Source organism: Ovis aries, chromosome 24 (assembly GCF_016772045.2).
Source record: "Ovis aries strain OAR_USU_Benz2616 breed Rambouillet chromosome 24, ARS-UI_Ramb_v3.0, whole genome shotgun sequence".
Classification (NCBI taxonomy): domain Eukaryota; kingdom Metazoa; phylum Chordata; class Mammalia; order Artiodactyla; family Bovidae; genus Ovis; species Ovis aries.
Genome location: NC_056077.1, coordinates 2,394,016 through 2,410,339, shown reverse-complemented (window position 1 = coordinate 2,410,339; position 16,324 = coordinate 2,394,016). Strand labels below are relative to the sequence as shown.

The 16,324-nt window shown below is 44.5% G+C and overlaps 1 protein-coding gene across 1 annotated transcript in view; it reads right to left on the bottom strand.

Moving 5' to 3' along the window:
* LOC101115931 (ATP-binding cassette sub-family A member 17) overlaps positions 1–16,324 on the bottom strand; it is a 101,029-nt gene that overhangs the window by 46,537 nt on the left and 38,168 nt on the right. Inside the window, exons 9-14 of the mRNA XM_027961952.3 lie at positions 13,374–13,546; positions 12,292–12,435; positions 10,232–10,361; positions 5,458–5,612; positions 553–708; positions 259–469 (exon numbers count right to left, since the gene is read on the bottom strand). Of these exons, the coding sequence (XP_027817753.1) occupies positions 259–469; positions 553–708; positions 5,458–5,612; positions 10,232–10,361; positions 12,292–12,435; positions 13,374–13,546 (969 nt within the window). The remainder of the gene's footprint in view (positions 1–258; positions 470–552; positions 709–5,457; positions 5,613–10,231; positions 10,362–12,291; positions 12,436–13,373; positions 13,547–16,324) is intronic.

Here is a 16,324-nt window from a genome sequence, read left to right as displayed (position 1 = left end):
TGGAGCTCAGGCACAGGCCTTCTGACTCCAAGTCTCAGCGATTCTTTCCACTCTCCTCCTCCTCATTCTCACAGCCCCTCCGCCTGGGCCTCGGTCTCCACCCACAGGGAGCAGACAGGCCGCCTAGAGAAGACCGCTCCTCACTTGACCTCAGGGGCCCTCGGAGAACGTGACCAGTGGACACTTCCCCCCGCTCCTGGGCCAGCCACGCGGACCCCGTGCCGAATGGACTTCCGGCTGCCCCCCGGCCCCGCCCACCGTATTTCTCCTTGAGGAACAGCGGCGACCCGCAGCACTGCAGCTCCCCCTTGGCCATGATGGCGATGCGGTCCCCCAGCAGGTCGGCCTCGTCCATGAAGTGGGTGGTCAGTAGGATGGTGCGGTCGCTCTTGTGCTGCTGCAGAAGGTCCCAGATGGCCCTCCTGGAGATGGCGTCCACGCCTGCGGTGGGCTCGTCCAGCATCAGCACCTGGAGGGCGGAGGGGCGGCCCCGTGAGGACGGCAGAGCCCCGGCCTGGGCTGCAGGTCATGCCGCAGGCCCCCCGGGCCTACCTTGGAGCCCGCGATGAGGGCGATGCCGATGGAGAGCTTGCGCCGCATCCCGCCGCTCAGAAACCTGCTCCGGGAGTCCCGCTTCTCCTCCAGCCCGAGCACGTGCAGCATGCGTTTGACCTCCTCAGGGCACTTCTGACGGGGCAAGCCTTTCAGCTGAAACGGCAGGGATGGAGATCCGGCCTGGGCTTCCAATGGGGCCAGGGAGCGTGCAACAAGCATTTTGCTTGTAGAGCAGTAACTCCTTATCTCCCTTATCTGAGATTTTTCTTTCCACAGTTTTAGTTACCCATTACCCACAGTGAACCATGGTCTGAAAACATTAAATAGAAAATTAACAGAAATAAACTTGTAAGTTTTAAATTGTGCACACCCTTCTGAGTGTCTTGAACTCTGAAATCGTGTGCCATGCTGCTCTGTCCTGCTCAGGATCCCTACCCATCGACATCATCTGGTTTTGACATCCAACCATCAACACTTCCATGACCTGATGATCCAGGATCACCTGGAGCCTGGATCCTCCTTTTGATGAACTGTCAGAAGGTCAAGAGCCTAAAGCTGCGTCACAGTGCCCGAAGTCCTTCACCTCACCTCATCTCTTCACATGGGCATCTTAGCATCTCAAATCACAAGAACGGTGCGTGCATGCTAAGTCGCTTCAGTCGTGTCTGACTTTGCAACTACACAGACTGTAACTGCCAGGCTCCTCTGTCCATGCGATTCTCCAGGCAAGAATACTGGAGTGGGTTGCCATGTCCTCCTCCAGGGTTTCTTCCTGACCTAGGGATCAAACCCATGTCTCTCATATCTCCTGCATTGGCAGATGGGTTCTTTACCACTAGTGCCACCTCTAAGTACAGTACAATAAAATATTTTGAGAAAGATCACATTCACATAACTTTTATTACAGCCCATCAGGCTCCTCTGTCCATGGAGCCCTCCAGGCAAGAATACTGCAGTTGGTGGCCATCTGCTCCTCCAGGGAATCTTATTGACATAGGGGTTGAACCTGAGTCTCCTGCTTTGCAGGCGGATTCTCTACCATCTGAGCCACCAGGGAAGCTCCTTTATTACAGTATATTGTTATAATTGTTCTATTTTATTGACTGTTTTTAATGTCTTGCTGTGCTTAATTTATAAATTAAACTTTGTCATACATTGCATGTACAGGGAAAAAACAGAGGACATATAGACTTTGGTACTATCTGAGATTTCAGGCATCCACTGGTGGTCTTGGAGCAAATCCCCCACAAATAAGGGGGGTATCATATATACATAAACTATACATGAGAAAGATACACAGTAAACTTATTACCTTCAGGGAAAGGGATACAAGGCTTTTGCATCTTTTTTTCCCACAAGCTGTGAGGCGTGTGGGATCTTAGTTTCCCTGACCAGGGATTGAACCTGGGCCCTTGGTAGTGAAAGGGCAGAGTCTTAACCACTTGACTGCCAGGGAAGACCTGGCTTTTGCATCTTGAACCATCTAAACAAATGACTTATTAATACTAAGTTCAGTTCAGTTCACTTCAGTCGCTCAGTTGTGTCTGACTCTTTGCGACCCCATGAATTGCAGCACGCCAGGCCTCCCTGTCCATCACCAACTCCTGGAGTTCACTCAAACTCATCTCCATCAAGTCAGTGATACCATCCAGCCATCTCATCCTCGGTCGTCCCCTTCTCCTCCTGCCCTCAATCCCTCCCAGCATCAGAGTCTTTTCCAGTGAGTCAACTCTTCGCATGAGGTGGCCAAAGTATTGGACTTTCAGCTTTAGCATCAGTCCTTCCAAAGAACACCCAGGACTGATCTCCTTTAGAATGGACTGGTTGGATCTCCTTGCAGTCCAAGGAACTCTCAAGAGTCTTCTCCAACACCACAGTTCAAAAGCATCAATTCTTTGGCGCTCAGCCTTCTTCATAGTCCAACTCTCACATCCATACATGACCACTGGAAAAACTATAGCCTTGACTAGATGGACCTTTGTTGGCAAAGTAATGTCTCTGCTTTTCAATATGCTATCTAGGTTGCTCATAACTTTTCTTCCAAGGAGTAAGTGTCTTTTAATTTCATGGCTGCAACCACTATCTGCAGTGATTTTGGAGCCCCCAAAAATAAAGTCTGACACTGTTTCTACTGTTTCCCATCTATTTCCCATGAAGTGATGAGACCAGATGCCAGGATCTTCGTTTTCTGAATGTTGAGCTTTAAGCCAACTTTTTCACTCTCTTCTTTCACTTTCATCAAGAGGCTTTTTAGCTCCTCTTCACTTTCTGCCATAAGGGTGGTGTCATCTGCACATCTGAGGTTATTGATATTTCTCCCGGCAATCTTGATTCCAGCTTGTGCTTCTTCCAGCCCAGCCACTACAGCATATTAAAAGGGTTATACACCATGACCAACTGGGATTTATCCCAGGAATGCAAGAAAGGTTCAATATATTAAGAATCATTATAAGCATTAACTAGTAAAGAATCTGCCTGGTGTCTGTCCCCAGTTACTGGGAGGAGCCTCTAAATCCTTGGAGTGATGGGATGTTTTTGGTATTCCTGGTAGTACCCTCAGGCCACACCTGCTACTGAAGTGATCGAGATCCTGGCTGATCATACCAGAAAGATCAACCATGTGATTTGAGAGCTGGGACTTTGAGCCAGGTTATCAATCTGATCTCCCAATCTGCTAGGAGGGAGAGAGTGCAGATTTAGTTTAGTCACGAGGTTCATGATTCACTCATGAACCTATGTAATGAAACTCCAATAAAAACTAGACACTTGGGTGAAGCTTAGGTGAGCGACCCTCTCTACAGTGATGCACCAAGAGGGTGACGCAGTCCTTAAGACATGGAAGCTTTTCATCTGGGACCCTCCCAGACATCACCCTGCATGTCTCCTCTTTCGGCTGGTCCTGATTTATGTATCCTTTATAATATATGCATATAATATATACTATAATCCTGCGTTCTGTGAGTCCTAGTGAATTGGTGAAGCTGAGGAGTCAGTGGGAACTCCTGACTTTGTAGCCGGGTTGCGGGCAGTGCTTTGTTGGGAGCCCAGGGGCGTGGCTGTTTTCTGACGTGGCCTCGGGCACTGTGCCTGTAGCGTGTGAAGCGAGCACTGGCTCCATCCTTAGTGCTGAACTGCACTGCAGTGATGTAGCATATTAGAAGAATAAAGAGTCCAAGGGGCAAGCTGACCCTAGAATTTACATGGAAATGAAAGGGACCTGGAACAGGCAAAACAATCTTGAAAACAAAAAAGGACTCACATTCGTTGATTTCAAAACTTACTACAGGGACTTCCCTGGTGGTCTAGTGGCAAAAACTCCCATGGTCCCAATGCAGCAGGCCCAGGTTTAATCAGGGAACTAGATCCCAAATGCCTCAACTAAGACCTGGCACAGCCAAATAAATAATTAAATATTGTTTAAAACTTACTACAAAGCTATAGTAGTTAAGAAATTGTGGTATTGGCATAAGGACAGATGCATAGACCAATGAAATAGAGTTGAGAGTCCAGGAATAATCCCACATATCTACGGTCAATTGATTTCTGACAAAGGTGCCAAGACTATTCAATGGGGAAATAATGGTCTTTCCAACAAATGGTGCTGGACAACTGAATACTCACATGCAAAAGAATGAATCTGACCTCTATCTCACACCATCTAAAAATTAGCTCAAAATGTATCAAAGACCTAAATGTAAGAACTAATGCATGAAACTCTCACAAGGAAACAGGTGTAAATCCCAGGCAATGCTTTTTAAAATATGACATCAAGAGCATAACAAGTAAAGAAAATACAGATACACTGAATTTCATCAGAATTCAAAACTTTTGTGCATCAAAGGACATTATCAACAAAGGGAAAAGAAAATGCACAGAAATGGGAGAAGGTTTTTTGCAAATCATATACTTGATAAGGATCTACCATCTAGAATACATTAAAAATTCTCAAAGCTAAACTACAAAGAGATAAGCAACCCAACTGAGAAATGGGCAAAGGACTTTAGTAGACATTTCTCCAAATAAATAAATGACCAATAAGCAAATGAAAAGATGCTTAATATCATTATAGTCATTGGGGAAATGCAAATCAAACCCACCATGAGATATCAATTTATGGCACCTAGAATGGAAGTACCTCAGAAAGTTTTTTAAAAAGTTAAACGCAGAGGTGGACCTTATGACTCATGAATTTCACTGCTAGGCATATACTCCAAAGAACTGAAAATAGGTGTTTAAACAAAAACCTGAACACTAGTATTCACGGTATTATTCACATGGCCAAAAGGTACAACCCAGGAGTCCATCGACTGATGAATGGATAACCAAGATATGGCACACAGTTCCATACAATGGAACATTATTCAGCCATCGAAAGGACTGAAATATTGATACATGCTGAAATATGGATAATTCTTGAACACATTAAGTGAAAGAAACCAGACACAGTCGGCGGTCACATTTTGTGTGATTCCACTCACATGAACTACTTAGAATAGTCAAATCTACAGTGACAGAAAGCAGATTAGTGATTTCCAGGGGCTGGGGGGAAGGAAGAATGGGGAGTGACCATTGATGGATCCAGGTTTCTTTTCAGGGAGATGAAAATGTTCTGTAGTTAGAGAGTGCTGTGAATGTAGTTTTCAAAACTACTGAATTTTATATTGCAAAATAAGCAAAATGGTGAATTTCATCAATAAACAATTAGACTAAAACAATACTTTCTAGAAACTCTTTAATTCAAAGATCTTAAATGCCACACCCCTTCCTCTTCCTGAATGTTTAGGGAATAGTGTCCATACGGGGCTTCAAGTCCCTCTGAGGTTGAGTCAGAAAGTTGTGAGTTATCTTACCATCCTTAAAAATAGATACAGAGGAAACCAAGTCTATCATCCAGTGACTCACCTGAGCATAGAAATAAAGATGTTCTGCTACAGTCAAGTTATCATATAAGATATCATGCTGGGGGCACCAGCCCATGGTCTTCCGGATTTGAAGCATGTCTTGAGAAATTTCATATCCATTGATAAATGCCTGTCCACTTGAGGGAGTAATAAGTCCTAGAAGTAAGTGGAAGATATAACATCCTAAAGTCATTGTCATTCAGAGCCACAACAGTGCAAAGGCTTACTGAGGCCCCCTGCTTTGTCTGCTGCTCTTACACATACTATCCTACGTTTCATGTCACAGTCAGCAGCTTTCAAGGAGTGTATGTTCCATGACCGTGTACAGGGACATTTAGGGGTAGTAGAAACAGATGCAAAGAAATAGAGGAAAACAACAGAATGGGAAAGGCTAGAGATCCCTTCAAGAAAATTAGAGATACCAAGGGAACATTTCTTGCAAAGATGGTCTCAATAAAGGACAGAAATGGTATGGATCTAACAGAAGCAGAAGACATTAAGAAGAGGTGGCAAGAATACACAGAAGAACTGGACAAAAAAAGATCTTCACGACCCAGATAATCATGATGGTGTGATTACTCACCTAGAGCCAGACATCCTGGAATGCAAAGTCAAGCAGGCCTTAGAAAACATCACTATGAACAAAGCTAGTGGAGGTGATGGAATTCCAGTTGAGCTGTTTCAAATCCTGAAAGATGATGCTGTGAAAGTGCTACACTCGATATGCCAGCAAATTTGGAAAACTCAGCAGTGGCCACAGGACTGGAAAAGGTCAGTTTTCATTCCAATCCCAAAGAAAGGCAATGCCAAAAAATGCTCTAATTACCGCACAATTGCATTCATCTCACACGCTAGTATTGCTCAAAATTCTCCAAGCCAGGCTTCACCGATATGTGAACCGTGAACTTCCAGATGTTCAAGCTGGTTTTAGAAAAGGCAGAGGAACCAGAGATCAAATTGCCAACATCCGCTGAATCATTGAAAAAGCAAGAGAGTTCCAGAAAAACATCTATTTCTGCTTTATTGACTATGCCAAAGCCTTTGACTGTGTGGATAACAATAAACTGTGGAAAATTCTGAGAGATGGGAATACCAGACCACCTGACCTGCCTCTTGGGAAACCTATACGCAGGTCAGGAAGCAATAGTTAGAACCGGACATGGAAAAACAGGCTGGTTCCAAATAGGAAAAGGAGCACATCAAGGCTGTATATTGTCACCCTGCTTATTTAACTTATATGCAGGGTACATCATGAGAGATGCTGGGCTGGAAGAAGCACAAGTGGAATCAAGATTGCCGGGAGAAATATCAATAGCCTCAGATATGCAGATGATACCACCCTTATGGCAGAGTGAAGAGGAACTAAAAAGCCTCTTGATGAAAGTGAAAGAGGAGAGTGAAAGTGTTGGCTTAGAGCTCAACATTCAGAAAACTAAGATCATGGCGTCTAGTCCCATCACTTCATGGGAAATAGATGGGGAAACAGTAGAAACAGTGTCAGACTTTATTTTTTGGGCTCCAATATCACTGCAGATGGTGACTGCAGCCATGAAATTAAAAGACGCTTACTCCTTGGAAGGAAAGTTATGACCAACCTAGATAGCATGTTAAAAAGCAGAGATATTACTTTGCCAACAAAGGTCCGTCTAGTCAAGGCTATGGTGTTTCCAGTAGTCATGTATGGATGTGAGAGTTGGACTGTGAAGAAAGCTGAGCACCGAAGAATTCATGCCTTTGAACTGTGGTGTTGAAGACTCTTGAGAGTCCCTTGGACTGCAAGGAGATCCAGCCAGTCCATTGTAGAGGAGATCAGTCCTAGGTGTTCTTTGGAAGGACTGATGCTAAAGCTGAAACTCCAGTACTTTGGCCACCTCATGCGAAGAGTTGACTCATTGGAAAAGACTCTGATGCTGGGAGGGATTGAGGGCAGGAGGAGAAGGGGACGACAGAGGATGAGATGGCTGGATGGCATCACCGACTCAATGGACATGAGTTTGAGTGAACTCCAGGAGTTGGTGATGGACAGGGAGGCCTGGCGTGCTGCAATTCATGGGGTTGCAAAGAGTCAGACATGACTGAGCAACTGAACTGAACTGAAGGAGATAATAAAAAATCTGAATCTGGAAAACTGTAAGATACTGATGAAAGAAATGGAAGACAACACCAACAGATGTAAAGATTTACTGTGCTCTTGGATTGGAAGAATTATTATTGTTAAAATGATCAAACTACCAAGGCTACCTACAGATTCAATGCAATCCATATCAAATTACCAATGGCATTTTTTTTCACAGACCTGGAACAAAAAGACGGTTTAAATTTGTATGAAAACACAAAAGAACCTGGATCACCAAAACAGTCTTGATAAAGAAGAATGGAATAGGAGGAATCATGCTTCCTGACTTCACACTATACTACAAAACTACAATAATCAAAACAGTATGATACTGGCATGAAAACAGACACATTCATCAGTGGAACAGGATAGAAAGCCAGAAACAAATTCATGCACTTATGGTCAATTAATCTACGACAAAGGAGGCAAGAATATACAATGTAGAAAAGAGAGTCTCTTCAATAAGTGGTGGTGAGGTAATTGGGACATTCACATGTAAAAGAATAAAATTGGAACATTTTCTCACACCATACACAAAAATAAACTCAAAATAGAACTAAATGTAAGACTGGCTACTCTCAAACTCCTAAGAGAAAACAGAAAATTCTTTGACATAAATCATAACTTTTTTGGATCTGTCTTCTAAGGCAAGAAAAATGTAAACAAAAATAGATGAATGGGATCCAAAAGTTTTTGCACAGCAAAGAAAACCACAAACAAAACAAAAAGACAACCTACAGAATGGAAGAAAATATTTGCAAATGATGTATCGACGAGGGATTAATATTTCTAAAATATACAGGTAACTTATACTGATTAATATTTAAAAAATCAATCAAGAAATGGGCAGAAAATCTAAATAAACATTTCTCCAAAGAAGACATATAGATGGCTAACAGGCATATGAGAAGACACTCAATATTGCTAATTATTAGAGAAATACAAAGCAAAACCACAACAAAGTATTACCTTACACAAGTCAAAATGGCCATCTTAACTTCAAAAAATTTACAAATAGTAAATGCTGGTGAGGGTAAGGAGAAAAGGGAACCCTTCTACACTATTGGCGAGAATGTAAATTAGTACAGCCACTATGAGAAACAGTCTACTACTACTAAGTCTCTTCAGTCATGTCCAACTCTGTGTGACCCCATAGACAGCAGCCCACCAGGCTCCCCCGTCCCTGGGATTCTCCAGGCAAGAACACTGGAGTGGGTTGCCATTTCCTTCTCCAATGCATGAAAGTGAAAAGTGAAAGTGAAGTTGCTCAGTCGTGTCCGACTCCTAGCGACCCCATGGACTGCAGCCCACCAGGCCCCTCTGTCCATGGGATTTTCTAGGCAAGAGTACTGGAGTGGGGTGCCATTGTCTGGAGGCTCCTAAAAACTAAAAACAGGATTACCATATGATCCAACAATCTCACTCCTGGGCATATACCTGGAAAAGACAAAAACTCTAATTCAAAAAGATACATGCACCCCATGTTCATAGCAGCATGGTTCACAATAGTCAAGACATGGAAGCAACCTAAATGTCCATCAACAAAAGAATGGATAAAGAAGGCTTTACTCAGACATAAAAAAAGAATGAAATAATGCCATTTGTAGCAACATGGATGGACCTAAAGACATCATACTAAGTGAAGGAAGGCAGACAATGCAAGACAAATATCATGACATCACTTATATATGCAATCTAAAAAAATGAATACAAATAAACTTATTTACAGAACAGAAACAGACTCACAGACATAGAAAACAAACTTATGGATACCAAAGCGGAAAGGGGGCTGGATAAATTAGAAGTTTGGGATTAACATATATACATTACTATAGACAGATAAACTATATTTTACCACAGGGAACTATATTCATTAATATCCTGTAATGACCTATAATGGAAAAGAATCTGAAAAAAGAATATATATGTGTGTGTGTCCCAATACCAAAGGCACCTGAGAACAAGCTTCACAATATCACTGCTCTTCAAAGTTTTCAGTGGAAGGATGTCAGCAATCTGTGAGGAGGGTTGAGGCAGCTGGAGTCTGAGGAGCTCCCAGCTCTCCAGATGTCTGGTGTTCTGTGTCCAAAACCAGTAGAGGAACTGGTCAGCTTTCAGAGCTCCTTGAGATTTGGAAATGTATCTTGCTGGTTTAGTACAGAGCCTTACATGGGTTAACCCTTCAATAAATACATTTTTCTTGAATGAATGAGTTTTCAAATATCACAGGTATTATTTTAGTTGATGGGAAGAATTATTTAGGCATAAAAATTATTCTGAAACAGACAACTTCAACATAATCCACCAGGTATCACTCTAAAAGTGCTCCTGGCAATCAAAAGTATGATTTGTTTGGATGAAATGTTTGGTTGAGGGATCAGTGGTGCCTCACTGTACTGGAAGGTTCTGCTTGGAAGGAAACATGCCCAGCAGTGTTCACAGTTTCCTGGAAGTGTTTGAAACTAAGTACCTCAGACTGACTGAAAAAGTCAGATATTCCCTCCTCCTGACACAGGGTAATGTGAATCACTAGATGGTAAAAAACAAACAACAAACAAAAATGTCAGGGAAATCCGATGGCGGGAAATGGAGCCAAACAATCTGGATCTGGATCAAGGATCTCTCCAGTGCCTCCTTGGGCGAGCTGGTCCACACGCACCTGTGAGAATGCTGCAGGTGGTGGTCTTGCCTGCTCCGTTGTGGCCCAGCAGAACCGTGATCTGGCCCTGGTATAGATTCACGGTCAGGTCTTTAACTGCCACGTGTTCATCCCTTCCCTTGTAGAACACCTGTTGAAAAGCCAAGTGTGACTGATAACGTAACATACACGCTGTGGCGTTTCTGAAGAACCTATGACAGGCCGAGCACCCACACCAACATTCCCTGGAAGTTCAACAGTGGAACTCCAAGTGGAAATTCACAAAGGGAGCCCCTTCTTTCACAGTTTAGCTGCCTGGAGCTACTGAGGACCAGCAAGGTGCGGGGGGTTTCCCTGGCCTCGGGAACCCGGTGGGAGAGCAGCAGGACCACAGAGGCCAGAGTTCGAGGACGAAGGGCCCGGAGCTGGAATGAGATCATCTCCCTCCTTCTAGAGCCCACCTTGCTCTTCACCGCCTGGCCAAGCCCCTGAGAAAGGGCACCCTGCCTCTTCTGTGGGTGGTTGTCCTAGGGAGAAAACCCTAGACTGGCCTGTTTTCTAAATCAGATGTTTTCAGTATTTTAAACACCATTTATTTTTTTTCTTATTATACAAGTAATCCATTTATAAGAGCATAAAGAAGAAAATGAAACCACCCACAATGCCATTTGCAGAGATAACATCACATTTCAGTCTATGTCTTAGACAATTTCTGCCCCATCAAACTCCATCAGGGCTGGATGTGGGGTCCGGAGTGCAGACACTATAGCTGAGTGAGACTTGAGTATCACTCCTCCCCACAATTTATCTACTGTGCTTGGGAGCACGGTGCTGAGGAAAGGAAGCTGGCACACTTCCTTGCCTCCAACACCATTTGGTGTGATTATTATGAATCAAGTGTGTCAGGCCTCTTCCCTGACTTCTCACTCTCCTTTCTGAAGTCAAGGTGGACACTTGGCAGAATTCTAGGCAAGAAGAAGAAGGGGTGATCTACCGAAGGGCAGAAGAGAAGGGAGGGAGGGAGGAAGGAAAAAATTTTTCCCAAAAGAAAGCCCCTTGCTCTTATCTTTCCCTGTAGATGAGCTTCAGCAGCCGTCTTGTAAGCAGGGAATGACAAGCACACAGCAGGGAGCTACATGCTTCCACTGGTCCAGGGAAAATAAACGAAAGTCAGTGAGTAGAAAGAGCAAAGGGCTCTGGGATGGCTTTACTGAGCAGCCAACATCATGGCAGAACCATGTGCCTGCAGGCTGTCTGTTTTGAAAAAAAGAGAGAGAAATCCCTGCATACTGAAGCCACAGTAAATCCAGTGAAGATGGAGCATTCCCAGCAGCTCCCACAGGGTGTGGAGGGGCTGGGGATGATCCCCCGTGCCATGGATCCCCTGGACTAGGACGTGATCCACTTGATCTCATAGGTCAGGAAAGGTGACACAAAGTGCTGAGCTAGTGCCTTGCCTCTGACCGTGTATCAGCCACACGGAGGGCACCACCTCTCCATAGGCCCATCCTGTCTGAGGAATGGAAGACTCCCCTGGAGGACACAGCAGGTATAGAGCTTACCCCCCAGGCATCCTGTCAGGGGAGCCCTTGGTCAACACAGGACTCAGCAGACGCTGGAGAGAGGATGAACACTTCCATATCTGGAAGCCAGCAGTAACATCTGGTTTACCACTTGATTTGGTTACATAATAACACTGGTGGATCAAGGCTGGCCATCAAATGACTGAGTTCTAAGGCATCCCCAATAAGAGATGCCTGGCATTTGTAAGACTGTTTCAAGAGAGATCATCTAGACCCTCCATCTAGTCATTTAACTTTATGACAGACAACAGGACATTTTACGTTAAACTTCTAATTTGGGGGATAATGTGACAGAGAGAATTAAAAATCTATCACGAGGCCACTCCTTTGGGGTCAGCCTGCCCTCACTGCCTGTTTAATAAAGTTCTGCTTGTTTGAGATGTAAAAAAAAAAAGAAAGAAAGAAATCTATCACAAAATGTACCTTGTAACCGTCAGAATGAAACAGAAACCTCTATACACTATTTCTCAAGTTCTCAGAAGATCTGAGAGCTGATACCTTGTATAGATGCTGGATTTCAATTCCTTTTATCAAATTGGTAGGCTCATCCTGAATGAACTTGTTTCCCAGAGCTTGCTGAGGATCCTCTAAGTCTAGCACAGGATTCCTAAGGGATATAGGTTCTCCCGACCAGTAGGAGGGCTAGAGAGGAAGTAAACTCATTAATATGTTTAGGTGAACTGGCTTCTTGTTCTGAAAGAGAAATATTTTGGTAAATTAAATTCTCACACTTCCCTATCCTCAGCCTCGCCTGCCAGATTTCCTGGTATCCAACACTTGATGATGCCTGAAGGAGTCAAGAATTTGCTCACAGACTCTCTACTAATAAACTGCATTTCAACCTACAACCCATGGTCCAGGGGATGGAGCTACAGAAGATGCCTCACTTGCACACTCCTGGTGCAAGGGGGAAGCTGTTGGGACGGCCAGCAGCCTCCCCATGGGCAAAGGCCTGGAGAAACACTGGTGCTAACACCCACTTCTCCACAGACCAAGAAGGGCAAGCATGGCGGCCTTTGCCAAGGCCTGAAGTGAGGACCTGTGCAATTCAGATGGGATCAGACTGAATCTGCAAGAGGGAAAAATCAGGCATAATGAGTTCAACTTTGTAAGAAAAATGCAGTCATTGTAGAAGAGAAGAGATTCTGAGAACTTCATGGGGTCGTCAATGAAAGCTGTGCCCTCGGGTCACAGAGGTTTCAAAGAGCGCCAGGGCCTTGCCACCAGTCCAAGAGAAAAGAGGCCAAGGAGTCCTGAGGGCTCTAGCTCTTTGGGGTGGTATTCTGTGGGGAAATGTAGGGCCTGCCACTCAAGGGGGCCCATGAGACAGCCACCACACTCTTAAGGGGCCTCTGCACAGGGAATTAGCAGTGGGGCAAGAGTCAGAGAGACTGAGACTCATTAATCATGCTCCTTTGGCAACCATAAGTTGACAGGTTTGGGGTGAATCCAGACTGGAGAACCCCACTTAGATTCCTCAGAGTTTGAAGGTGCAACCAATATCACCAAGAGGGATAGGAACATTGATGACAAGCATTGATCCTGGTGTCAATCTATAAAACAGCAGCATCAGCACTCACCATGAGAAAGAAGTACCAGGGCTTGGGTGTACCATACTCTCCTGGGAAGACGGCCTCCACATACCAGGCCACCAAGCCATATATGACAGAGTCCAGCAGCAGCATCAGCAGCACCTGAGTGAAGTTAAACTCTCCTCCTATATGGCCCATGTTCCTCCACTGGATGCCTGTGCCTGTCAAAAGGGAGAACAGTCACCACAGCAGAGACAGAGAAAAGTTACCAGAGTTTTCCAATCAAACAGTAGAGACCAGGCCAATGAGAAGACTGGACTATTCACCTCTGGAGTATTAAGAGACAAAAACAAGGAAAGCTAACTGTTAGTTTCTCTTTTGAGATAAAACTTTTTTTTTTTTTCTTTTGGCCACACCACACAGCTTGCAGGATCTTAGTCGCCTAACTAGGGATTGAACTAGCGCTCAGCAGAGAAAGTGCGGAGTCCTATCCACTAGGCCACCAGGGAATTCCCAATACAACATTCTTCTTATTGCCAAAATGGTCCCTTCCTACTCCTCCTGACCTGCTCCACCTGGGTTAATTCTTACTTTGTAGGTCAGCACAGGTATCTCCTTCCCCAGCAAGCACACATCCTCTCCCTCTGGGATTACCTGCCTAACCCATGTGCGTCTGGGTCCCCTGCGCAAGCTGTGAGCACTGCAGGCTCTACTCTGCACTGGAAATCTGCTCATCTACTGCCACCCCAGCTTGGGGCCAGGGACTGTCAGATTACCTCAGTTTCTCCAGTCTCTGACCCAGAGCCTCACATGCAGCAGGTGCTCAGTACACACATGCTCCGTTAAGAAAGGAAGGTGCTGAGAAAGGGCCTGGGACCGATTCCTGGGTGTGAATAAAGGCAGGTATCCTTTGTGATGCCAACGGTCTCATCTGAATGCAACTTGACTGCGCTTCTCATGTAAAGCATCCAAGATGCCTGCACCTGCTGCCATTCAGCAGGACTGAGGAGTTGGTAACTAACACCACCATAGCAGATAAATCAAGGACTGGTGAGCAGATGGACAGGCTAGAGTGGTGCTTACTAGTCACCTGGAGATGCGGTTCTGATTGTATGTCTGGGTGGGTCTTGGAGTCTGTGTTTCCAACAAGTTCTCCCAGGGCTCTGATGCTGCTGGTACCCAGCCCACGCTGTGAGGACCAATATCAGGAGACCTCTGAGGCCCTTCCTGAGATGACATTCCCTGACTTGTGTCTGCCTCTGTGCCAGTCAAGAGCTGTGCCTCTCACTGTGGCTTACAGACAGGTCTCGCAACCCTCAGCGGCCGTAAACAGTCAGGGCACTCAATTCATGAAGGGCAGGTGCATCCTTGTTCAGTGCAAGTCCACAGTGTCCCAAGGAAAGGAAGAATTGAGGCTCCTTCCCCACCTCAGCAGACATTTAATTGCCACTTTATTTATCAGGAATATACATTTCAAGTACAAAAAATGGAGTTTAACAAGCAATTACAAAGAAATTACCCTTGTGCAGCTACCACCTAACTCAACCAGCCCCCAAACCCCAGATATACACACCCCCATTACAACTTCACCGCCATCTTTGTTTGTAGGCAGCATCTAGTTGGGTTTTGCATTTTTATCTAAACAGTCTCTTTTTACTTGGTATTCATGTTTACTGTGATTATTGACTGTCTGGATTAAAATCTACCACTTTGCCAGCTCTTTTCTATTTGGTCCAAATTTTTGTTTCTTTTTTCCTCTTTTTCTTGCATTAATAGGAATTTTTATGATTCCATTTTAGTTCCACTATTATTATTTATACCTCTAAATTTTGTTTTTCAGTTTTGTTCTAGGGTGTAAAGGGACTTCCCTGATGGCTCAGGTGTAAGGAATCCGCCTGCAATGCAGGAAACCCAGGTTCAACCCCTGAGTTGGGAAGATTGCCCTGGAGAAGGGAATAGCTGCTCACTCCAGTATTCTTGCCTGGAGAAGTCCACGGACAGAGAAGCCTGGAAGGCTAAATACAGTCCATGGGGTCGCAAAGAGTCGGACATAACTGAGTGACTAACAACACACCAGGGTGTAAAATCCTCTTTAGAGTCTACATTCAATATTATTTGAAGATACTTCATGTGCAGTGTGAGGAACTCACAACAATTTTCCAGTTGCCAGTGCTTCCCTCCCACCCTTTGCTACTGTTGTCATGCGTTTTATTGTCACACAAGTTATTAGCACTTACACTGCTCCCATTTTTGCTTTAGACAGTCAGTTCTCTTTTAGACCCAAAAAAACTCCACAAAAGACATTTATTCTATTTTCCATTTTTAGTGTTCTTTATTTTTTGGTGTAGATCCAAGCTCCTGTCTGAGATATTGTTTTTGCTCAAGGAACTCAACATTTCTTGTAATTGTCTCCTAGCAATCAATTCTGTCACTGTTGTTTATTTGCAAGTCATCCCTGACTTTCTCCTGGATATAGAATTCTGGGTTGACAGGAGTTTTCTTCAGCACCTTAAACATGTCACTTTATTTCCTTCTAGCTTGCTTATGTTTGCTGCTGCTAAGTCGCTTCGGTCGTGTCTGACTCTGTGCGACGCCATAGACGGCAGCCCACCAGGCTCCCCCGTCCCTGGGATTCTCCAGGCAAGAACACTGGAGTGGGTTGCCATTTCCTTCTCCAATGCAGGAAAGTGAAAAGTGAAAGTGAAGTTGCTCAGTCGTGTCCGACTCTTTGCGACCCCATGGACTGCAGCCCACCAGGCTCCTCTGCCCATGGGGTTTTCCAGGCAAGAGTACTGGAGTGGGGTGCCATCGCCTTCTCCATATTTGAATATGCTTGTTTTGGTGAAGCACTTATTTTTGCCTGTTTGCTTTTTTATACTACAAAGTACAATTTTTAATTGATTTCATGAGTTCTTTAAATATCCTTTAAATACAAGCCTTTTGCAGGTTAAATGTGTTTCAAGTATCTTCTCCCACTCTGTAGCTTCTCTTTTCATTTT